Raw genomic sequence first — 26,239 nt, 5'->3', positions numbered from 1 at the left:
TATATTAATAGATCTGGGGTGCTGCAGCACACTCAATTTATAAAACTACTTAAAACATGAATATTCTCACACATCTACTGATTTTCTTCCATTTCAACCAGTATCAGAACTGAGGACAGACATTCTTTCTGCCATAACATTTTCTTATATTTTAGCAATTTAAATGCTGTTTACCACACCAATATATCAATACTAAACCAAATCCTGAACTCATCCAACATTCAGACAGATATTTCTAATAGGATGCCAGACCAATTAGCACAGTGATACAATAGAAATTGGTTCTTCTGGGGTTTTTTTTAGTTTCAAGTCAATTATATAATTATGAAAGTTCATTAACACAGGAATTTGAACAGATGGATAGCTGCAAATTAATGCACCAACCAGACCATGCATAAAAATATAGTTTGCTTGGGATAGGGTTAATCTATATTTCTGTTAAGCAAAAATATGGATGGGGTAAATTTGCCCATAAGCATTCTTATCATAATATAATATTTCCACATTAGGATCTAAATTATAGGTCCTGGGAAGGGAGTGCTCTCCCACAATGAGCAACTGGAAGTTGGATTTGTATAATCGTGAGTTTAAAAAATGAGGGGTGATCTTAGTGAAACATATAAGAGCCTAAAGAGGTACGATAAAATAGACGTTGAAATGCTTCCACTAGTTGGAGAGTCTCAAATAGGGGACAGTGTTACAAGTTGGGGGCAATCATTTAAAACAGGTGCATAGGAATTTCTTCCTGCAGAGGGTAGTGCATCTCTGTAAAACTCTACCATAGAGAGTTGTGGAGGATAGATCATTGGAGGTATTTGAGTAGATACATTTTTGAATGTTTGAACAATTCAGGGCTCTGGAGAACTGGTGCATTAGAGGAGCCTAGGGCATATTTTATATCGAAGTCACGTGAGTGACTACGTGAAGAGCCCGCCAGTCCGCTTGCGGGCCAATACGCGAGACTCAATGCGGCGAGTCGGAGCAGTTCGCAACTGCTCTGGCAGGTAAGTAATTTTACTTTCAGCGGGCCGCTGCAACAGCGGCCCCGGAGTAGATGATGGAGGCGGCCGCTCTTGCCGGCTGCCGCTGTTAGAGCTCCATAGGAGCTTAATTTCGTTATTGCCTGCCGGCTTTGGGCTCTATATGGGAGCCGGCGGCCGGATTTTAAGCCACTGTGGAAACTCCATTAGGAGTTGGGGCTGCCGGCGCGGCTAGGGAGCTCGCTGCTAAGATTAGCAGCAGATGGTGTTTAAATATAACCGCGGCTAGGTTTTGATTGCTGCTAAAGATAACAGCGGCCGGTGTTAGCCGTGGCCTGGGCAGCAAACGCTAGGTAAGCTCAGCTGCCATAGCGCCTATAAATTTTAAACATAGAAATGCTGCTGAGGCAGCATACGCTGGAGACCAGCATATAGTGTGTGCTCTATTCGTAGGGGCATTTCGATATACTACACATAGTTCTTTAAATGAAGTCAAAATCTGAAGAACTGATTAAGGTAGTTAAAAATAGACCTGGCAGTTTTAATAGCGGTTGCTGTTCGGTCACGTTTGTGACCATCGCAGCAGATAGGATTATGGTTATAGTACAGAGGAAGCTTGAAGAGGCAAGTTGCCAACTCCTGTTGCTACTTTCTTGTATTCTGCCAAAGGCTGCTATGTTGGTAATTAAAGCAATTAAAGCAGAAAACAATTTGTCAGTATTATTCACAAGGTTAAACAAATTTTGAGCAATCTTTAATCTTCAGGCACAAAAGCATCATGGAATAACTTCTATCTCTGCAAAGATTTTCATCTGAAATGGTCATAGAGAACGAAGAAAAATGACTAATTTTGGTTAGCTAAATGACTAAGTAGAGTTTTATAACTGTGCCGACAGATATGAACTAAAAGTGGAATTTTAATTAAAAAATACGAAAGATTTGTGCCTCTGCTAATCCATGTAAATTACAACATTTTATATTACTTTACCATAGGTTCATCTGTGTTTTTCTGGAATTGTACAAGCCGGACTCGTGTTACATTTTCCATGTCCATATCTCCGTTTGCGCTTTCAGGCGAGTCACCATTTAAATACGGAGAAGATGGTGGTGGTGTAACTCTCAGTGCTTCATCACTGTACACCTCATGTGCCACAACATCATGAGTCTGGAGCAAGGCCTAGTTTTCAAAACAAAATTAAGTCGTAAAATTAAACTGAATAAAGAAACAAAGCCCTATTGTTATCAAATCCTTGTCCTCTCATCCACCCCGCATATTTTCCTTCTTGCTGTCCATTGCCTTCTTCCCTTTGAGTCAAATTCAATATATGAAGAGCATTGCAGAAATGCAAGTAGTTCTTCCTGAAATTTAATTTACCCATTTTAAAATAAGGAAAATGTCACCCTGCACAGTACATCACCTGCAGTAATAAATCCAAATTACCTGTAAGAGAAATGATGGGACAAGTGGGAAGGTCGGCTTGGATGTGGTGGGGTGAAGGTCCCATATCTGTGCTGTACAGCTCCACAGCACTTATTTCAAGGACAGATCCAAATTACAAACTTCAGAATTTTCATTGCATCATTTAAATCAGCCAAATGAATCAGACCAGGAACAATTCCACGTTTGTGTCATTCCACCAATTATAGACCAACTATCTTTGTAGCAGTCATGTCCTTCATAGAAACATAGAAAGTGGGTGCAGGAGTAGGTCATTCGGCCCTCCGAGCCAGCCATTCAATAAGATCATGGCTGATCATCCAGAATCAGTACCCTGTTCCTGCTTTTTTCCCGTATCCCTTGATTCTGTTAGCCCTAAGAGCTAAATCTAACTCTCTCTTGAATACACCCAGTGAATTGGCCTTCACTGCTTTCTGTGGCAGAGAATTCCACAGATTCACAACTCTCTGGGTGAAAACGTTTTTCCTCATCTCAGTCCTAAATGGCCTACCCCTTATTCTTAAACTGTGACCCCTGGTTCTGGACTCCTCCAACATGGGGGACATTTTTCCTGCATCTAGTCTGTCCAATTCCTTAACAATTGTATGTGTTTCTATAAGATACCCTCTCATCCTTCTAAATTCCAGTGAATAAAAGTTCAAGAGAGTTCAAGAGACATTTATTATCACATGCACCAATTGGTACAGTGAGATTTGAATTACCATAGAGCCATACGAATAAAAAGACACCACACACGATAGAATTAAACATAAACATCCCCACACAGCAGCATCAACGTTTCCCACTGTGAGGGAAGGCAATAAAGTTCAGTCCTCTTCCTCATTGTTCACCTGTGGCCTTTTTGAGCTCTCCACTAGGGGCGGCCCGATGTTTCAGGCCTTCTCGCCGGGGTGATCGGAGATCCAGCGTCGGAACGGAGAACACTCTCAGCTTGGAGTTTCCGAATCGGCCACCTCCTACCAGAGACCACAGGCTGAGCTGGACGGAGATTCCAGCAACCGCAGGAGATGCAACACCTGCCCCTGTACCCCCCCCCCCCCCCCCCCTCGACTCTGTCCAGGGACCTCGACAGTCCTTTCAGGTTCACTTGCACCTCCTTCAACCTCATCTACTGTAACCATTGTTCAAGATGTTGGCTCTTATACATCAGGGAGACCAAATGTAGACAGGGCGATTGTTTCGCTGAACATCTTCGCTCAGTCTGCCTGGACCTACTTGATCTCCCGGTTACCAACACTTAAATTCCCCTTCCCATTCCCACACTGACCTTTTTGTCCTAGGCCCCCTCCATTGTCAGAGTGAGGCTAATCGCAAATTGGAAGAACAGCATCTCATATTTTGCTTGGGCAGCTTACAACTCAGTGGTATGAATATTGATTTCTCTAACTTCAAGTAACCCCTGCTCTCAACCTCTTTCTCCATCCCTCCCCCACTCAAGTCGCACCAGGTTCCCGTTCTCGCTTAGCAAACAGCTAACAATGGCCTGTTTCCTAAATCATCGTTACATTTTTGCATATCTTTCATTCATTTGTTCTATATCTCCCTACATCACTGTCTATATCTCGAGTTTCCCTTTCCCCTGACGAGTCTGAAGAAGGGTCTCGACCCAAAATGTCACCCATTCTTCGCCAGAGATGCTGCCTGGCCCGTTGGGTTACTCCAGCATTTTGTGCCTATCTTCGGTTTAAACCTGCATCTGCAGTTCCTTCCTACACGGTTTGGAAATGATTACAGCTCGAGTGTTCAATTACTACCGATTCATTGTAAACATCCATGAGAAAGATAGTCTATGCATGCATTCCAGCTTTTGAGAGATTTTTAAGTTAATAATGTCAGATAACGGTATCACAAAGAAAGTTTCAAATTAAAATAATCTGATAACAAGGCTGAGATTTATGGATGTAGATTGCCAATCAAAGACGCAATGTTATATTTTCTCTGCAGTCTCCTTGATTCTGAATTGATGTATTGTGCAGTATTAATCAATGTGGTTGTGCATAACACTTCGAAATCAAAAGTGGCACAGATAGTTATATAAAGGACATAACTGCAACAAATGTAGCATGGAATCTCAATCCATTTGATCTTAAAATGTCACCACATTCACTTGAAAACTATCTTTGTTTTTCTACCATTTTTGTCATTACTCTGTGACAATGCAGCATTGTACGTTTCACATAAAATTCAACAATTAACAGGTTTGTGCTTACAAGTGAGGGAAATTTGATTTATTTATCTTATTACTTCAAAATGTAGAATGTGGAAGAGAGACTAAAATCAAATCAATTCAGTCTGTTCTACTCCCAATAAAATATTACAGAACCATGACAATTTACTGTGGAATTATACAGGCTGAAGGGAACTATGATATAGTGATTAATAATACGTTTTATGCTCTAAGACATCACTCTCAATCAATATAATACCTGACAGAAGCAGCAACTATTATATTACCTAACACATGCAATGTGGACATTTAAAAAAATATTAATATAACATATGGACTGAAATACAGTGCTCTCCATAATGTTTGTGACAAAGACCCATCATTTATTTATTTGCCTTTGTACTCCACAATTTGAGATTGGTGATAGAAATAAATCACATGTGGTTAAAGTGCATATTGTCAGATTTTAATAAAGGCCATTTTTATACATTTTGGTTTCACCATGTAGAAATTACAGCAGTGTTTATACATCGTCCCCCCATTTACGGGCACCATAATGTTTGGGACACAGCAATGTCATGTAAATGAAAGTATTCATGTTTAGTATTTTGTTGCATATCCTTTACATGCAATGACTGCCTGAAGTCTGTGATTCTCGAAACATCACCAGTTGCTGGGTCTTTTCTCCGGTGATGCTCTGCCAGGCCTGTATTGCAGCCATCTTTAGCTTATGCTTGTTTTGAGGGCTAGTCCCATTCATTTTATTCTTCAACATATAAAAGGCGTGCTCAATTGGGTTCAGATCGGGTGATTGACTTGGCCACTCAACAATTGACCATGTAGCGACAGCCTAGTTGCCTAAAAAATCGCCTAATTGGGACAGGCCCTTTATACTGTTGTAATTAGCGATCTCCCAGCTTCCAACTTTGGTCAATTTTATTTGAGTGTACAATGGCAGAGTAGACTTGATGGGTCCAATGGCCTGATTGTGCTCCTAAAACTTATGAACAATGGACCACTGGCCTCTAGCGACTAAAACTTTCACACTGGTTCACTAAAGTTCAATCTCACTTGCTACTATCCCTGAACTGAAAATCCATTTGAATTTCAACTACAATGGACAGGATGTTCAAATGCCACTTGGTGTACATAGTACAACATAGATTCTTGATTCTGAGTAACTCAAGAATATTTATTTGTTGATACTAAAATCACATTAATTATCTTTGCCAAGAATATTACTTACAAATGTCTGAGCTGTTTCAACCGATCTCCTAAATGGACTCCTTTGGAAATGACAATGAAAATGTAACTTAGAATACTTGTTTCCTCTCTAAAATGCGGAACTGAGCAAAAATTGAAGTATCGCACTTTGCTTTCCTTGTTTAGAATCTTAGCATTTAAAAAAAATCACTTATTTGTAAGATACCCTGATAGCGAGCGTGATCACATGTGGAACTATTTAATTTAGATAGTCACTGAACCTTGTATCTTTTGTTTGAAGTGTAATAACAGAATAATTCACTTACCATAAAATGTGGCCGTGTTAGGATACACTTCAGTTCTTTTGCATCATTGTTTTCTGGATAACATGAAATCTCCTCCAACACCTACAAGATTCACACATTTTTAGCAAGCTTCTGCAGGTGATAAACTGCAAAATTAACATATGACACTATTCAAAGATGGTAACTTAAATGGTGAAAATGAAGGGACACCTTTATTTTTGGCATTGATGAAAGCTATCTCGGAGTGATCAAACAAATTTTGCTGACTGTGGATTTTCTTGCCATGCATCCACGTCCACTTTGGGACCACTTACTCTAAAATAGTGCTAGGTCTGGAGTGGACAAATGGAGACACGAACCCTAAATAAGGACTTCCAATCCCTCCATTTAAAATCAACCTCAATTTGATTTTGTTTTAACATCTTACAGCTCTGAACAACTCTTCAATTAAAATCTCCCACTACTACTACTGTGATTTGCCAACACAACTGTTATTCTAATTCTGTTATACCTACACCTGTCATCCTATTTTTCTATTTTTCAGTTCTACCAATATAGCCTAATTGGCCGAAGTACTGCCATAATATTCTCACGGATCAGCAGTGCAATAACCTTCCCCTTTTGTATCTCCCCTTGTTAACTTCTGAAACTTCTCTACCCTTGAATATTGAGCTACCTGTTCTGCCATTTCCTCAATCATGTTTCCATTTTTACAATAATATCACAATCGTTTGGATTGTTCGACCCTCTCAGATTCATTTTACCTGCAAGGCTCCTTGCTGCCTACCATCCCATCTGCTCCTGTCATTTCTGCCGACTGGACTTGTCGGTTCTATCTTTTATGGGATTGTTTCCCCACTTGCTCCATGTTATTCTGGGTCCCATCCTCCTGCCTCACTACTTTAAAACCTGAGTAGGACTGGAAAGCTTCCCTACAAGGATATAGGTCCACCACAGATTTTCCAGGAGTTGTCCAGAGTTGTAAGATTTTCCAGGACCCTTGGTTCCAGAGCCTTGCCATATTATCTGTTTTGCCAGATCAACAGAGGTCACAGCCTCACTGGAAACATGGACTATGAGCTCTGACTACCCAATCTCCTTATAAATGTTCTGCACCTGATCTGAGACATCCTTGACCTTGACACCAGCGAGACAACAGAAATGCCTGTCTACTCCCTGACTAGAGTCTACTAATATACTGCTTGTCTAGACTTTGCCCCTCCCTGCTTTAGAACAGGACCATTCGTGGCGCCACCGATTTGACTGATGCTGCTTTCCCGAGAGGTTATCCACCCAACAGTATCTGGAACGATATATCTGTTAGAGAAAGAAACAGCCAAGGAGAACTCCTGCATTGACTACCCAGCCCTCCTGCTGATCACCATCTGTGGTGAGACCATCTCCCTGAAGATCCTGGCTACAACACTCACTGCCTCTTATTCTCTCCTTGTTGAATCCAACTGATCCACATGGTCTGTGAGGAGCTGCAACTGCACACACCTCCTGCAAACATAGCAGTCCAGTTTCTTCTTGATCTCCCACATTTCATAGGAGCAAACCACTCCACTGACTGACATTACAATTCCTCTTGCAGCTACTAGATTAAAAGGAAAGGCCTTGTTTTGTTGTGTTTGCTTTTCTTTATCTTGCCGCTCAGCCTCTGCACTTTGGCCTCAACCATGGCACTTCAATGTCAGAAAGTGCTGCCACCAAAATGGCCACTCCTGCCATAACTTTCCTCCCTTTTCAACTACTGAACCTCCTCACCACAGCTGCCAGCATGAAGTGTATTTACCTCATCCCGACTCCATGCCTGGGTAGCAGTTTAGTAGTTGTGCTCTGATATATCAGATATTTCAGAATGCAATTAATAAAAAGAATGATCTATATTTAAGCAGTAGCACTATTGATGTGTTCAATAGTGCTTTACAATCAATAACATATTCCAAGTATACAAACTCCACCATTGTATCCATTGCAACGACTGTGGAGTCATACCTCGCTGCCATCACCTCTGAGTAAGCATATAAAAGAAGCAATTCAGATACTAAGATAGACACAAAATGTTGGAGTAACTCAGTGGGTCAGGTAGCATCTCTAGAGAAAAGGAATAGGTGACGTTTTGGGTTGAGACCCCTTTTCAGACTGTGAGTCATGGGAGAGAAAAACTCATCAATGACCAAAGAGCCCACAATGGTCTATTGTTGGCTGTGGAGGAGTGATAACAAGGGCATATAAGTAGACCCCATAACAGAATCCCTGTGCATTGTCATTATTAAGGGTCAATAATACATCTAAATAACTCCAGGTTAACAACAGATTAAACGTTAGCTTTCACTAAAAGATGATAAAATCATTCAGGTGTCTTTCCTATTATCTTCCCATTAACCTACAGAATAACTAAGACATAAACGCGTAATGAGTTAAAAGTGAAATTAAACAACCAACCTCTTTGGCTCTTTGGACAGCATCACTTGGTGGATTTCTTATCTGCGGTGATGACTTTGTGTTGATCTTGTCGTACAACTAGTAGAGAAAATATAAAGTATATTTCTAATGAACAGAATAGGTGCAAGTTGAAAACAATGCAAGACTGATGCACACTGATGGGATCCACTGTTGACTCCCTACCAATAAACCACTCACCGATGTCCTGTTTGGGTTTTGCCAGGACCACAAGAGTCATATAGTGATACAGTGTGGAAACAGGCCCTTTGGCCCAACTTGCCCACACCGGCCAACATGTCCCAGCTACACTAGTCCCACTTGCCTGCACTTGGTCCATATCCCTCCAAACCTGTCCTATCCATGTACCTGTCTAACTGTTTCTTAAAGGATGGGACAGTCCCAGCCTCAACTACCTCCTCTGGCAGCTTGTTCCATACACCCACCACCCTTTGTGTGAAAAAGTTACCCCTCTGATTCCTATTAAATCTTTTCCCTTTCACCTTGAACCTATGTCCTCTGGTCCTCGATTCCCCCACTCTGGGCAAGAGGCACTGTGCATCGACCCGATCTATTCCTCTTATGATTTTGTACACCTCTATGAGATCACCCCTCATCGTCCTGCGCTCCAAGGAATAGAGACCCAGCCTACTCAATCTCTCCCTATAGCTCACACCCTCTAATCCTGGCAACATCCTCGTAAATCTTTTCTGAAAGCTTTCAAGCTTGACAATATCTTTCCTATAACATGGTGCCCAGAACTGAACACAATATTCTAAATGCGGTCTCACCAATGTCTTGTACAACTGCAACTTGCTTCAGACATGGATCAAATAGGTAAATTCCCCTCCACCTGTTCCATACTCCATACTTCAATTTTTCTCCTCCCAGTCTTCCGTTCCCTCTAACCACCGCTCCTCCCTCTGGTTCTATATTTCACTCCCCATCTTCCTTCCTGATTTGGTAATTCAAATGCCCTTGAATGAAGGAGGTTATGCTCTCATCTACTATCAGGAAAAAGGGACAGAAGCCCGAGAAATGTGACTTCCACGTTCAAGTTCTTCCAATCAACCCTCCTGCACAAACACAACTTCTTCAGGACTCAACTACTATGGTGTTTGTCTAAGGTTGCTCTACATACTTTGGCTCACACTATTATGGTCTGCTTTACCTCTTATAAATGATAATGTATTTATATTTATTTGTTGCATTTAATGTGCCTGTAAAGCTGCAGCAAGTAAGAATTGCATTGCTCCGGTCCAGGTGCTTATGACAATTAGACATTCTTGACATCTCTTGGGGAGGACCTGTATGACCTCTTTGGATCATGCATTCAATGGAGCACAGAGATGCATCTCATGAGCTTGCATAAAATTGAATCACGAACCTTGCGTACATCCTGACGTGCAGGGGGAGAGTGGGCAGGATCGACAGATCCACAATTGTGGGAGATAATCACTAGCGTAGCTGAACGTGAAGATGCAATTTATTTTCCAGTTCTCATGTTAGCACTCATTATCAATGTAACAAAAGCAAAATATTGTAAATATTAGAAATCTGAAATAAAAAAATAAAATGCTGGCATTGCTGAGAAACAGAATCAACATTTCAAATTGCTGACCTGGTCTGTTTTAAAAAAAATCAGACCTATTGACACTTTGACAGGAGACAAAGCTCCACCTAAGCTCAGCCTTCTTCCAACCCAAGTTAAGGCCTTCCATGGCTGAGACCTGAATGCCATGCTGCCAGTGGCTGCACTAGTCGTCAAACTTTGAGTCCGAATTGATTACTGCTGCCATTCATCCTCTTGTTTGTTCTGCCATTCAATAAGACCATTGCTGAATTAACTTCCCTCATCCATTTTCCTGTCTTTTCCATGTAACTCTCAAATGACATGAAAAAAATCTCTCAATTTTGAATATGTTTAAAAATTCAATTCACAGATTTCTGAGGCAAAGGCTCAACTCTCAGAAAGTGGAAATAGTTTGGGCTAATTGTGGAGCCCCATCATTCTGGCCTTTGATTACTGATATGTGCAACATCCTGAAAGGTATAGGTTAATCAGATATCCGCTAAAATCTACAAATGTTAATCTACTATTGATTTCTGTCTGTCTTTTAGTAACACAAATTTTTCGATTTTACAATAATGGCAGTGAACACTGAGTAAGTCAATTTAAAGGTATCACTGGGCCACTGTACAAGAACAGATCCTGCCACAATAGACTGTAACATGAAGAGAATAAAATATATTCTGGTCGTTAGGTTGCAAATGATTTAACCATATAACCAAGACTCTGACAATTTTCAAACATCATGCTGAAAGTGCCATAATCAAATGTATTTGGGGGACACCAGAAATTTTTAGAAAAATTAGTTATGTCAATTTTTTTTTAAATTGCATATGGATTCAGGAATGCTGCATGTGCTTCATAATTTGGAAACAGCATGTGAAAATAGTACAGTGAAGGATAGCATGGAACATATATTATCCATTTTAAAAAGGGATTCTGTAACAGCAGATATTAGCTGGTATGTAGCAGTAATTAGTTAAAGACAGTTTAAAATATCTGTCAAAACAATATTGGAGTAAAATAAGAAAATTGAAAGTATTGATAAAGGATTGGCCCATCAAATCCTCTCTTCATTCCCCTCTCTTTTGATTCTGATGAAGGATCTTTTCATTGAAGCAATGAAAAGATCCAAGTAAGCAAATACTCATGCATATGACGATAGATACTTGATTTGACTTGAAGAAGATGAAGGAGCAGGTTAAATATATCAAATGGCATTTTGAATGTTTGGCCATAATGAATGCTCCTTTCTTTGTAGTTTTTTTATTTTCACTGCCTTACAGAATTTACTAGACCAAGTGGGACCCATTGGCGTCACACACACACTAGCCCCCCTCCCCTGTGATATTATATAAATATTATTCATTTGCACCTTTTACTCCACTCCCCGCCCTAACCACTCACGCATAGCCCCCAACTGCGCAGGCACAGCTAGAGGGGGGTGGGGGGGGGGGGGGGGGGGGGGGGGGGGGGGGGGTAGAGAAGGAGAGGGTGAGGGGGGTAGAGAGGGAGGGGGAGATTGAGTTGTGGGGGCGCGGCATCACAGGGGAGGGCTGGTTCCCGAACGCAATACTCCACCAGGGGGGGGCAGAGGGAAGCGGGAGGGGCAGAGAGGGAAGGGGCGTCAGAGAGGGAGGGGGGCAGAGAACGGGGAGGGGGGGCAGAGAGGGAGGGGGTCAGAAAGGGAGGGGGGGCAAAAAGGGAGGGAGGGCAGAAATGGAGGGGGGGGCAGAAAGGGAGGGGGCAGAGAGGGAGGGGGCAGAGAGGGAGGGGGTAGAGAGGGAGGGGTAGAGAGGGAGGGGGTAGAGAGGGAGCAGGAGATAGAGAGGGAGGGGGTAGAGAGGGAGTGCGAGGGGGAGGGAGTAGAGGAAGGGGGAGTGGGTAGTCGGGCGGGGATAGAGAGGGAGGGGGATGGGGTAGAGAGGGAGGGGGTAGAGGCAGCACCTACCCAGGTCATAGAGCAGCAGCCTCCCCACCAAGCGCCGGCCCCGAGCGAGGCTGCGGGCGGGCGTGGACCCGAGGGAGGCTGCGGGCAGGCGTCAAGCCGGGCTGGGCCCGTGGCAGCAGCCTCCCCATCAGGCACGCGGACGCTGAGCGGGTGGGACCACTCTCCATGCAGCGGAGGGCCAGCCGATCGTGGCTTCCGCGATTGACAGGCAATTGGGCGGGGGAGACGGAGAGGAGGTCGTCCCCCGTGACGGTCAGAGATCACCAGGTGGGATTGGGATCATCAGCGAGGAGATGGCATCACGATCCCCGAGTCCCTGCGATCGATGGAGGAATCGCAGGTCTCCATAGACAGCCTCTCCCAGAGGGAGTGATGGCCGCCACGGCCACCTTCCCATCGCGCTGCCCCGTGCCCGCGCGGCAATAACAACCGCCACCATGTTCTAGAACTTCAAGGAGCCCAGCGGAGCGCGCAGCACGACCTGAGCAGCAGTTTAAAAACGCTAAGTGACAAATTTAAAGAAGTGAAAGTTAAGAAGCCAAGAAGTACAGAAGACAGAACAGGGGTGACGTCACTCACAGCACGAGCAGAGGCAGGCAGTCAGATCCATTGTGACATCATCAGCGAGAGCATCTCGTTTATTTTCTAAGTTATTTGAGATTTGTGAACATTTTGATAAATAACTCGAGAAATAATGCATGATATTTTCAGATAAGGCGATTTTTGACATCATGGCGTAAATCTTTATCGGAATATGTAAAATTTTCACCGTTACCGTGTCGTGTTTTCGAGGAGACGTGAAATGCACACAAACATCACACAAATAAATATACATCCAAGATCAGAGTTTTGTAAGTATAGAGACATGCAATATATAAGATATGATTTGTGTGTTGTCGGGAGTGATATGCATATACTGAACACTGTAACGTCCAGGTTCTTCCCCACATCCATTAGGCTATTAAACACTACAAGCTCCAAATAAGCTCTGAACTATTTGAAGCTCTTGGGGTCATTGGTGTTGTCTATTTGCACTATTATTATATATATTTTTTTGTGTAAGTGTGTATGTGTATATATATAAAATACATATACACACTGAACATATTTTTTCTCGTTTATTATATTGTTTACAGTGTACTATGTTTACATATGCTGTTGTGCTGCTGCAATAAGAAGTTCACTGTTCTATAAGGTCATAAGTGATAGGAGCAGAATTAGGCCATTCGGCCCATCAAGTCTGCTCCGCCATTCAATCATGGCTGATCTATCTCTCCCTCCGAACCCCATTCTCCTGCCTTCTCCCCATAACCCCCAAAACCCGTACAAATCAAGGATCTATCAATCTCTACCTTTAAAATATCCACTGACTTGGCCTCCACGGCCTTCTGTGTCAAACCTACTCATTCCTGGGATCCTTCTTGCAAAACACCTCTGGACTCTCTCCAGAGCCAGCACATCCTTCCTCAAATATGGTGCCCAGAATTACTTACAATACTCCAAATGTGGCCTGACCAGCGCCTTGTACAGCCTCAGTTTTTGTATTATAGCCCTCTTGTATTCTAGCAGCCTCGCCAGCAGTTTGGCCGTCCTTTTACCCTTTTAGTTATTTTAGTTTGTCAAAAGTATGCTTTTTGAAGTTTCTTAGTCTTTTTTATGCGGGGGGTTGGGGAAAGAGGGGAAACCGTTTCTCAGTCACTTCCTGGTCGAGGATGCGTCTTTTCTCAGAGTCGCATCTTCGCCCCCCCCCCCCCCCCCCCTCCCCCCCCCTCCACCGTGGCCTACCATCTGGATTGGTGCAGACTTTCAGTAGCGGCGCAGCACTGAATTCCATCGCGGAGCGGGACGATCGCCTGTCTTGGAGCTCCGGAATGTTGGGCCAGCTGATTAACACCGTGGAGCTGTGGTTTGAGGGCCTTCTAGCCACGGGCGCTGACTTTAACATCGTTGAGTCCTGGGATCCTTTGCCGAGGGTCGCCAGTGTTGAATCTCCACCCAGCTCAGCCTGTGGACTTCGGGAGCCGTGGTCTCCGGTAAGAAGTGGCCAATTCGGAAACTCCAAGCCGCCGAGAGTGTTCTTCCGTTCCGACGTCGGAGTTCCGATCATCTCGGCGAGAGGGCCTGAACAGCGGGCTGCCGTAGCGGTGACTGCAGAAGGCTCAAAGGCCCCGACTACGTGTGAACAAAGAGGAAATTGACTGAACTTTGTTGCCTTCCCTCACAGTGGGAAGCGGTGATTCCGCTGTGTGGGGATGTTCATGTTGAATTCTGTCGCGTAGTGTGTTCTTTTTATTCGTATGGCTGTGTGGTAATTCAGGTCTCGCTGTACCAATTGGTGCACGTGACAATAAATGTAACTTGAACTTGAAATAAATGCTAGCATTGCATTTGCCTTCCTACAACTGATTCGACTTGCAAATTAACCTTTTGGGAATCCTGCACCAGCACTCCCAAGTCCCTTTGCAGCTCCAATTTCTGGATTCTCTCCCCATTTAGAAAATAGTGTCAGCCTTTATTTCTACTACCAAAATGCATGACTCCACACTTTGCTACACTATATGCAATCTGCCACTTCTCTGCCCACTCTCCCAACCTGTCCAAGTCCTTCTGCAGAGTCTGAAGAAGGGTTTCGGCCCGAAACGTCGCCTATTTCCTTCGCTCCATAGATGCTGCTGCACCCGCTGAGTTTCCCCAGCAATTTTGTGTACCTTCGATATTCCAGCATCTGCAGTTCCCTTTTGAACTCCTTCTGCAGAGTCCCTGCTTTCGCTACACTACCTGCCCCTTCTCCCATTTTCATATCTTCAAACTTGGCCACAAAGCCTTCAATCACCTCATAATATATAACGTGAAGAGTATCTGGGACATGACAATAAAACACTTGACACTTGATACTGCGGCAAGCAAGATTTTATTGTACCTTTACCTCATTGTACCTGTACTTGTGACAATGACCTTGACTTCTCAATCTTGCACAGCAAAATTAATTTAACAACAGCAAGGATAATTGCCATCAGCACTATTTAAATAAATCATCAACTACTTACACTGCCCTCCATAATGTTTGGGACAAAGACCCATCATTTATTTATTTGCCTCTGGGCTCCACAATCTGAGATTTGTAATAGAAAAAATCACGTGTGGTTAAAGTGCACATTGCCAAATTTTAATAAAGGCCATTTTTATACATTTTTGTTTCACCATGTAGAAATTACAACAGTGTTTATACTTAGTCCCCCCATTTCAGGGCACCATTATGTTTGGGACACAGCAATGTTATGTAAATGAAAGTAGTCATGTTTAGTATTTTGTTGCATATCCTTTGCACGCTTGAAGTCTGCGATTCATGAACATCACCAGTTGCTGGGTGTCTTCTCTGGTGATGCTCTGCCAGGCCTGTATTGCAGCCTTCTTTAGCTTATACTTGTTTTGGGGTCCCTTTCAATTTTCTCTTCAGCATATAAAAGGCATGCTCAATTGGGATCATATCGGATGATTGACATGGCCACTCAAGAATTGACCATTTTTTAAGCTTTGAAGAACTCTTTTGATGCTTTAGCAGTATGTTTGGGATCATTGTCTTGCTGTAGAATGAATGAGTTTTGAGGCATTTGTTTGAAAATGAGCAGATAGGATGTGTCTATACACTTCAGAATTCATTATGCTACTACCATCAGCAGTTGTATTATCAATGAAGATAAGTGAGCCAGTACCTTGAGCAGCCATACATGGCCAGGCCATTACACCCCCACCACCATATTTCACAGATGAGGTGATATGCTTTGGATCTTGGGCAGTTCCTTCTCTCCTCCATACTTTGCTCTTGCCATCACTCTGATTTAAGTTAATCTTCATCTCATCTGTCCACAAGACCTTTTTCCAGAACTGTGGTTGCTTTTTTAAGTGCTTCTTGGCAAACTGTAACCTGGCCATACTATTTTTGTGGCTAACCAGTGGTTTGTATCTTGCAGTGTAGCCTCTGTATTTCTGTTCATTAAGTCGTCTGCGGGCAGTGGTCATTGACAAATCCACACCTCACTCCTGAAGAAGTGTTTCTGATCTGTCGGACCGGTGTTTGGGGATTTTTCTTAATTATAGAGAGAATTCTTCTGTCATCAGCTGTGGAGGTCTTCCTTGGCCTGCCAGTCCCTTTGTGATTAGTAAGCTCACCAGTGCTCTCTTTCTTCTTAACGATGTTCCAAATGGTTGATTTTGGTAAGCCTAAGGTTTGGCTGATGTCTCTAAGTTTTATTCTTGTTTCTGTCTCATAATGGCTTATTTGACTTTCATTGGCACAATTTTGGTCCTCATGTTGATAAACAGCAATAAAACATTCCAAAGGTGATGGAAAGACTGGAGGGACTAGGTGCTGAGAGCTCTCTTATACCTGCATTAAGGAGGCAATTAAACACACCTGAGCAATTACAAACGCCTGTGAAGCCATGTGTCCCAAACATTATGGTGCCCTGAAATGGAGGGGCTATGTATAATAAACCTCTGTAATTTCTACACGGTGAAACCAAAATGTATAAAAATGGCCTTTAATAAAATCTGACAATGTGCACTTTAACCGCATGTGATTTTGTTCTATTACAAATCTCAAATTGTGGAGTACAAAGGCAAATAAATAAATGATGGGTCTTTGTCCCAAACATTATGGAGGGCACTGTACAGGTCAGAAGCTGCTTAATTTCTTCTAATGGTTGCTTTGTCTAAATGTATGTATAGTGCTCAGTACAATTTATCCAAATTTCAAATATCAACTGGTAACAATTCATCTGATGCTCAGAGGCTTTTTGATGGGTCACAAATTGCTTTTAGATGCAAGTATATTAATGCAAGATGCAAGCATTTGTCTTTAGAAGTTGCTTTTAGAGGGAGGAAGAGATGTACAAGTATATTCTACAGCCCACATTTACCCAGGGTGTTTCGAATGTAATTTTCTCACATGAATATCCTTAAGATATTTCTGATTCAATAAGGATGTATTTATTCAAAATTGCCACTTACTGCAGCCATAACTGTAACATAGAACACAGCTAGAGGCTGTCATTATTCTCATGGAAATGAACGTATAGGTCTCCAGCTTCTTCAAAACTGGAACTTTGCCATTTACTGTTGTGTAAGGGAGCAAATTTCATCAATGTCAATTCTTTTATTTCTTATATTTACTTTAAATTTGCTAGTTTCTTCTGCAATTTCCTTTACTGATACTAATCACTAAATAATCTTTACATTGATAGCCAAGGGTGACCCGGCAGGGGGCCGCTGAGAACGAAGGGGGAGCCGCTGGAGGGGATGCGGCCGAGAACAAAGGGTGACCAGGCGGAGGCCAGTCTGCTGCAACGTGCAGCGGCAGGCAGAAGATAGGATGGTTCGGTGAACTTTTGTAACTTTGTTGGCGCAAGAAACGTGGTGACTCGTGTACTGCCCAGGTAAGATCTGCTGTATGATTTTACCGGGTTGTATGCAAACCAAAGCATTTCACCGTACCTAGGTGCATGTGATAATAAAGTATAATTGAATTGAATTCGATCATTGCCGGTCAATGACCTCTAGTGGTTTCAGAGCATACCTCGATTACATGCCAAGAACCAATTATTGATATAAAAGAGCAAGGACAGGATACACATATTTTCTTTCCTTTCTTTTTTAGGTTGTCAAATGTCTCTTACAGGATCAAATTATCAGATATGATAATAATGCTTTTTCAGCTGAATTATTAAAAAAAAATTTTTAGACAGCATGAAGATCACATTACAGATCATAATTGTTAATATGTTCAACGCATTCACTAGTAATAGAGGATAGTTCATGCTGTTTCATATCGTATTCCCACTTTCTCCTTTTACTCTTCAACTCCTGCATGCCCTTATTTCACCAAATTTGCACAGCATACTGCAGTTTAAAAAAAATAATTTGTCAATATCAAACTCCCCCAAATATTAAAAGAAAAAAAAATCATCATCAATTCAGAGAGATTTAAAATATAAACAATTGTTACCACTTATGTTTGAGGCATTTCAATGGAGGCTTGTTCATCCCTATTTCATCCACTAGATGATTTCAGAGCTTAAGTGGATGGAAATTGGATTCATGGAAGGAAAGAAAGAGGGTAATGGTAGAAGGTTCCTTTTCGGACTGGAGGCCTGTGACTAGTGGTGTGCTCAGCGTTCGGTGCTGGGCCCATTGCTGTTTAGCATCTATGTCAATGATTTGGATGAGAACGCACATGGCATGATTAGCAAGTTTGCAGATGACACAAAAGTGGGCAGAATTGTAGATAGTGAAGATGGTTGTCAAAAATTGCAGCAGGATCTTGATCAGTTAGTCAGGTGGGCTGAGGAATGGCTGGCTGAATTTAATACAGAGAAATGTGAGGTGTTGCATTTTGGAAAGACTAACATGGGCAGGACCTACACAGTGAATGGTAGAGCTCTGGGGATTGTTGTAGAGCAGAGGAATCTAGGAGTGGTAAAAGGTCAATTTTTTTAACTGTGATTTGAAAGTTAAAATGCAGTTCAGAACCTTTGTACATGAAATGCAGATGTCAGTGAAAGCGAGAGAGAAAAAAAACCTGCTGATTTACTACAACAACCATAGATTCACCATAAGGGATGCAGAACTAGCGAGTTCATTTGACTTGGGCATCATTCCAGTCTCACAGTGTGGTTAACTATCCTCCGAGGTGGCCTACCAAGAAATTAAACTTGTAGATAAATTTCTCCACAGAAATTCATGGACGATAAGTAAACACGGCCATGTGAGCCAGCAGTACCCATTTTCCAAATACGTGTCTTAAATTTAGCAAATTTTGAATACAGAAGTAATGCTACTATTATATGGAAAACTGACAACATGGCTTTTCCAGTTCCTCATTTTAGCATGACACATGACACATTAGCTGAGTGGGGCCCACTGCAAGCATGTTTTACTTTGACTCATCATGGGCCTCAGTTGGATCTGTCAGAGCAAATATGCAATTGGATGGTCACCTTTCTGGCCCAGACTTGCTTAGCTGCTGAAGCTGCCGAGAACAGTTTTGATTGACATCAAAGCTACAAAGCTCCTAGCCTACAGGAACTTTCCAAAAGCTTGTGGAATGCTCAATCTTTAAAATCATGCTGTTAAAACAGAAATAAACATTTAAAATGACCCCAAAACACTGTCAAAAGTAATACAACTTTAAGCAAAAAATTTAGTTGTAAAAAACTTAATTATCTGTATCCTGTCCTTTTATACAGAGAAACTGTCCAGTAACAATTTGGGAAGTAAATACATTCGTTTCACATAGTGAAACTATTGGAAAGGTTACATTTAATAATTGTTATTATTCATAAACCCAGAGTTTTAAAATGTTGGAATGTCTACATCATATTTCAACACAGTATAATAAGGTTTTTTTTTTCTAGTTTATTTTCTATTACGATTCACTGACCTCAATTGGATATTAGTCTACAAATATCTTGTGCATTTGACCACATGACTATGCAAACTTGCAGCTGATGTCATATTATATTGTGCACATCCTACGCACAATGAAAGACTTGGAAAGATAGTGAGTAATGCAACACAGGGCAATTCTATTGCACTGTCCACCCACCTCCTAATCTTGTAATAAAAAAGAAACATTATGCCTGGTTTTGAACGGGTGTAAATTTCCATATGAATAAACTAACAATCCTCCAGCAAATCTGAAAGAATTTGAAATGGCAAGAACACATGCAGTGCTGGATAAGGACACGGGAAATGGAGGAATTAGATCTAATTATTATTTTTTGAATATAATGTTTTCAGATAATATAAGGAATTACAGTGTGCATTTGTTACACAAACGTTGCAAAAAAATGTTCAAATTAACTCATGAACATGCAAGTACCTTCCTCAGGTGGCAAATAGAATAACTGGCTAATGCAGAAAGGATGATAAAGACTTTCGGAAGATTTGGGCTGCAGTAAATGGGGGACTGTCCAAATTCTTTTGAGTCAAAGGAAATCTACCATGATAGGAATTGGTTGCAAATTTCTTGTCTTTTACTTCAGTAATGGAATATGCGATATGTGTTGAAAGGCAAATTTTCTTCAACATTAAGTATAAACATGGCTTAATAATATGTAAATCAAGAGAAATTCAGGACATTTGCAGTACCGTAAAGCAATTTCCTTACAAATATCATCCTCACATTTGGTTTGCAATCCAGCTTATTTTAGGTTGCAAAACAATTATAGTTTTTTCCCCAACATCTTTGAATAATTCCAATTCTATTTTTGGGAGAGATTATGAGGAAAACATTAATAGTTCATATCGCATGTCAGGTATGTTTGCCTTAAGCAGATGTGAAACTAGGAATGGCCTGCGCTTGGTGTTCCTCAGTTCTAGAGGATGATAGGAAGTATTTTTGGGCCTACGCTCTTCAGTCGAGGATAATGAAATATGATCTTTTTGAAATGTACAAATTTCTAATGGGCCTAAGCAGAATATGGTTTACACTTATTTATCTGCACCTTAAAATCTGAATCTATGAATATTAAACCACCTTCTTTCACCCACATAAGTTCTATTGAATTTGATTTCAAGTGTTCTGCATAATAATTGTGAAAATATTTTTAGTTTACTACTGTATAATTATAAGGGCAGGACAGTTGCAAGCTAATTAGTATCAACATCCTCGTTGAAGATTTGACTCCACGCAAGTACTGCAATGCATTTGATTATTTTTGGTATATTTAATTTTGAAATTGTTTGCCTAGAGAAATGTAGTGTTAAACAGTGTTGTTTAAAAAAAGATAAGATGATAAATGGTTTGCCAGTTTAAGGCTTTATGCATAAAATACTAGTGTTATGTACAGTAATGTTTTTGGAGCGATTCTCAAACAGTATGCATCCATCCCACATGGGTGTCAACAAACAAAAAGATTACATTGCTAAATTTTCAGTAGCAGAGGATGCATTCTAGTAACATAGAAATGCAATGTAAAGTTATAATAAAAGTAAATAAAGGTAATAAAAGTAAGTTTTGCTCAAACATAAATTTAAGATTATTTCCACACTTCAATCAAGATGCCTTCAACTGACAGCTTTAGCAAATCTTCCATTAAACCCCAGTTCACCACAAAATTCACCTCAGTTAGGCATAAAGGCCCGAATCACACAGTTGAATTTGTTCACCCCGTGAATGGCTTAACCACAAACTAGTAAGATTCATTATTATGCTCTAAATCTGTCCTTGCCTGATGTTCCCAAAAGTTAAACTTGCATCAGAAATTATTCCATAAAAGAACATTGCGTTCAGTGTAATGAGGGCAATTGTATACTACTGCTGGTACACAAAATTGCTGGGGAAACTCAGCGGGTGCAGCAGCATCTATGGAGCGAAGGAAATAGGCGACGTTTCGGGCCGAAACCCTTCTTCAGACTACTGCTTCTCTCTTCTGGATTAATTCAACATAGATAATTTTTGTGACGAAATACATCTGGTCATGCCTGATTAGGACTGAAATGTTCTTATTCTTTTTCTCAATAAATCATTGCAATATATATTCAAATCTGTTTTTGAATTAACACCACACTTAGAGGCTAAATCTCCTGCAGGTAAGTAGTATGTGACTAGGCATAACATTGTCCACAATTTATACCTACAGAAGGATATAAGCACCAAAATACAAGACTAGGGAATGTAAGAGATGCTTACTGAATCTGGGCTCTGCTTTATAAACTAATACATTTTCAATTACAAATTTACAGATAATTGTAGTATACTTTTCCTAACTGGATCCAGCTTCAATCAAAAATCTGCACCATGAAGTATCCAGCTGATATTATAAAATATCTAACCTTCTCCCAAAGAAGTAGTTGCCTTCAAAAACACATAATTTATCATGTGCCCATTGCTAGCATTGGCCAGATAATTGTAGCACATAGTAGACAAAAGATTAATGAACAAGAAATGTCAACAAATTAATAAAGCATTGACATTCGAAAGTACCGTACACAGATGTACATATCACTATCTCAGGCATGAACTCACCCAATGAGCCAGTAAAGTATCAACAGATGGGTCGTATAGGTCTGAAATAATGCAGCTTAGTCTTAGCACTTTGAGCAGCTTGGGTTGTGAAGGCTTTCTGTTCTCACAGTCAAGCAGTAACAACGCTATCAGTGCAGAATGGCTCCAAACATACAAAAGATCATATTGTTCCCACCCTGAATGAATTTTCACTTGTAAATCTAGAAACAGCTGGATTCAGAATTCCCCATGGTGCCAGTCCTTAAACAAAAAATGACCAATTCCTAACAGGGTGGACCTGAAATTCTTTGATGCGTAAAGGTTCTGGTCTACTCAAATAGATCATGCGTCTGCTCTCTATAAACAAAATATCTGTCAAAATAGACTAGCACACAGAATTTCTTGCTGACCCATTTAACGTAGGACATACAACTGGCTGGAGGCCAGGCATAGACTGAACAAAGCTGCAAGCCAAACTAGGAATTAGATCAGATTTGATACATCTTTCAACATATTTAACTAATTATAATTAATATATTAACATTTATAGCAGGAAATTTACAATGAATCTATACAAACCACTAAATTAAATTACAATAAATTTGTCTTAAAATCATAATAACCTTTTAAATAAGCATAATTTACAATTTGTCAATATTTTCTAAACTGATGAACATCATACTTAAAACCCAGATGTAATTGTTGCATCTCCAACATTTTGGAAGCCAAATTAGTTTACAATGCACAAATATACTTAAGCTGGAGCACAAATGCACAAATACAGTGCCCTTCATAATGTTTGGGACAAAGACCCATCATTTATTTATTTGCCTCTGTTCTCTACAATTAGAGATTCGTAATAGAAAAACATCGCATGTGGTTAAAGTGCACATTGTCAGATTTTATTAAAGGCCATTTTTAAACATTTTGGTTTCAGCATGTAGAAATTACAGCTGTGTTTATACACAGTCCCTCCATTTCAGGGCACCATAATGTTTGGGACACATGGCTTCACAGGCATTTGTAATTGCTCAGGTGTGTTAATTGCCTCCTTGATGCAGGTACAAGAGAGCCCTCAGTACCTAGTCTTTCCATCACCTTTGGAAACTTTTATTACTGTTTATCAATATGAGGAGCAAAGTTGTGCGAATGAAAGTCAAAGAAGCCATTACGAGACTGAGAACCAAGAATAAAACTGTTAGAGACATCAGCCAAACCTTAGACTTACCAAAATCAACTGTTTGGAACATAATTAAGAAGAAAGCGAGCACTGGTGAGCTTACTAATCGCAAAGGGACTGGCAAGCCAATGAAGACCTCCAGAGCTGATGACAGAAGAATTGTCTCTATAATAAAGAAAAATCCCCAAACACCTGTCTGACAGATCAGAAACACTCTTCAGGAGTCAGCTGTGAATTTGTCAATGACCACTGTCTGCAGAAGACTTAATGAACAGAAATACAGAGGCTACACTGCAAGATGCAAACCACTGGTTAGCCGCAAAAATAGTATGGCCAGGTTACAGTTTGCCAAGAAGTACTTAAAAGAGCAACCACAGCTCTGGAAAAAGGTCTTGTGGACAGATGAGACGGAGATTAACTTATAACAGATGATGGCAAGAGCAAAGTATGGAGGAGAGAAGGAACTGCCCAAGATCCAAAGCATACCACCTCATCTGAGAAACACGGTGGTGGGGGTGTTATGGCCTGGCCATGTATGGCTGCTGAAGGTACTGGCTCACTTATCTTCACTGCTGATGGTAGTAGCATAATGAATTCTGAAGTGTATATACACAGGGCTGCCAACTCTCACGCATTGAGCATGTGACACGCATTTGGCCAAATTCTCACGCTCTCACGCTGATCACAAATTTCTCACGCACTGTCGTGAGAAATTCTGTGATCAACCAGAATTTCAAAACTCATATCAACTACATGGGCCGCGGGTGTTGGAGTCGGGGCTGAGGGAGGGATGGAAGCAGAAGCAGCGGCGGGGACAGATGCGGACGGGGAGCCGGGGCTGGCGAGTGTTTGCTGGGCTGGCGAGTCGCTCGCTGCAGCTCCGGCCATGGAGCAGCCTCAGTGCAAGAGTCCCGAGGCGTCGGAAACGTTGCGCCGCTGCCGTTAGTTTCTGTGCCGAATTCGCTCTGGTGACTGGCATGGAACAGGCTGCGTCCCTGGAGAGAAAGAATGGGTGACGTTTCTGATCGTGACCCTTCTAAGGGTCTCGACCCGAAACCTTCAGAAGGGTCTCGACCCAAAACGTCACCCATTCCTTCTCTCCAGAGATGCTGCCTGTCCCGCTGAGTTGCTCCAGCATTTTGTGTCTCTCTTCTATTTAAACCAGCATCTGCAGTTCCTTCTCACACAATGAGACCCAACAAGGCGACTTTGAAGTTAGTACCTCTCGGGTGGGGGAGGGACGGAGAGAGAGGGGATGTTAAAGAAATCGATATTCATACTCAATCGGGGAAATTAGTTGATATCTGTCTTTAAATTAATATCTTGTTCATCTTTAAATGTAAGTCTTGGATTCATGTATCGCGGGAACAAATAAGCAACGGCAAGATGGTAAATATAAACTACAAATTAACTTCAGAAAATGAAACTTGTAGAGATGAACTTTGCCCTTCATTTTAGAAACATAGAAAATAGGTGCAGGAGTAGGCCATTCGGCCCTTCGAGCCTGCACCGCCATTCAATATGATCATGACTGATCATCCAACTCAGTATCCTGTACCTGCTTTCTCTCCATACCCCGTGATCCCTTTAGCCACAAGGGCCACATCTAACTCCCTCTTATATATAGCCAATGAACTGGCCTCAACTACCTTCTGTGGCAGAGAATTATTCTTTTTACAAAGAATAACCTCAGGGATTATGCAGGGAGCATTCAAATACTCTGCAACCTTGGGATAACATTGTTCATGTTCAAATCCAATAGGTAAGTCTTGATTTGTTCAATATTATAATTAGTTCAAAGATACAGTGTGGAAACAGGCCCTTCGGCCCCTCGAGTCCGTGCCGACCATCGATCACCCGTTCACACTGGTTCTATGTTATCCCACTCTCTCATCCACTCCCTACACACTAGGAGGCAATTTACAGAGGGCCAATTAAGCTACAAACCTGCACGTCTTTGGGATGTGGGAGGAAACCGGAGCACCCGGAGGAAACCCACGCGGTCACAGGGAGAACGTGCAAACTCCAGACAACACCCGAGACCAGGATCGAACCCGGGTCTTCGGCACTGTGGGGCATTAATTGTAATGCTAATACTTGGGCCTCCGCTGATATGCCGGGATGATTACCCAATATTACCGACTATTAATCCATTGTATCATTGATTATATATGTTGCGCCCGTTCTCCTTTATCTGTACATTGCGAGCAGCTTGCTTGCATTTACCGGATAGCACGCAACGAAAGCTTTTCCCTGTACCTCGCTACAGGTGGTAATAGTAAACTAAATAGTAATAGTAAACTAAATCAAATCTATTTACATGTATCTGTGTGTTGTTGCTTTAACCGGCCTGTTAAGGTGCACCAACTGAGAATGTCATTGTTCTGACAGACGGCAACTAAACACTCTTGTCTTCATTCTCAACTTGAAATTACCACAATGACAATTAAACGGCATTTGGACAGGTACACGTGTGGAAGGAACAGCAGGTGCTGGTTTAAACCAATAGACACAAAGTGCTGGAGTAGCTCAGCGGGTTAGGCAGCATCTCTGGAGAGAAGGAATGGGTGACGTGTCTGGTCGAGACCCTTCTTCAGACTGAAGGTCTGGTTAATTAGCTTGGTACAAGTGTAAATTGTCCCCAGTGTGTGTAGGATAGTGTTGATGTGCGGGGATCACTGGTCGGTGCGGACTTGGTGGGCCGAAGGGCCTGTTTCTGCGCTGTATCTCTAAACTGAACCCTGTCCGGCTAGCAAGGCTGTGTAGGGCCAAGTGCCAGGACACGGTGACATCTGGCTCTGATCTCCACAAAGCCAATCACGTATCGAGCAGCGCCGCAGATCAATGGGCCTCTGGTGCTTGGAGTCGGTCCACAGACACAGAGAGGAAATTGGCTGTTACTCCGGATTTTTGTGTCTATCAGTGATTTGGAGAGTGGGCTGGACAACGAGTGACGGAGCTGGTCGCGGCTCC

The 26,239-nt window shown here is 41.7% G+C and overlaps 1 protein-coding gene and 1 long non-coding RNA gene across 10 annotated transcripts in view; both read right to left on the bottom strand.

Annotated features, from left to right (window-relative positions):
• Nucleotides 1–26,239, bottom strand: part of cask (calcium/calmodulin dependent serine protein kinase) — a 249,197-nt gene that overhangs the window by 48,132 nt on the left and 174,826 nt on the right. For all 9 annotated transcript variants that reach the window (XM_033033061.1, XM_033033060.1, XM_033033062.1 and 6 more), the window contains 3 exons: nucleotides 8,563–8,640; nucleotides 6,136–6,216; nucleotides 1,969–2,157 (listed from right to left, as the gene is read on the bottom strand). In XM_033033061.1, the coding sequence (XP_032888952.1) occupies nucleotides 1,969–2,157; nucleotides 6,136–6,216; nucleotides 8,563–8,640 (348 nt within the window). The remainder of the gene's footprint in view (nucleotides 1–1,968; nucleotides 2,158–6,135; nucleotides 6,217–8,562; nucleotides 8,641–26,239) is intronic.
• LOC116980648 lies at nucleotides 9,377–24,440 on the bottom strand. The gene is made up of 3 exons (XR_004414030.1): nucleotides 24,429–24,440; nucleotides 10,501–10,506; nucleotides 9,377–9,510 (listed from the first exon to the last, which is right to left on the bottom strand). It is a non-coding gene; the product is annotated as an uncharacterized LOC116980648 (long non-coding RNA).

Source organism: Amblyraja radiata, chromosome 14 (genome assembly GCF_010909765.2).
Source record: "Amblyraja radiata isolate CabotCenter1 chromosome 14, sAmbRad1.1.pri, whole genome shotgun sequence".
NCBI classification, from domain to species: Eukaryota; Metazoa; Chordata; class Chondrichthyes; order Rajiformes; family Rajidae; genus Amblyraja; species Amblyraja radiata.
Note: the sequence above shows the minus strand (reverse complement) of the source record. Positions and strands in the feature narration are given on the sequence as shown.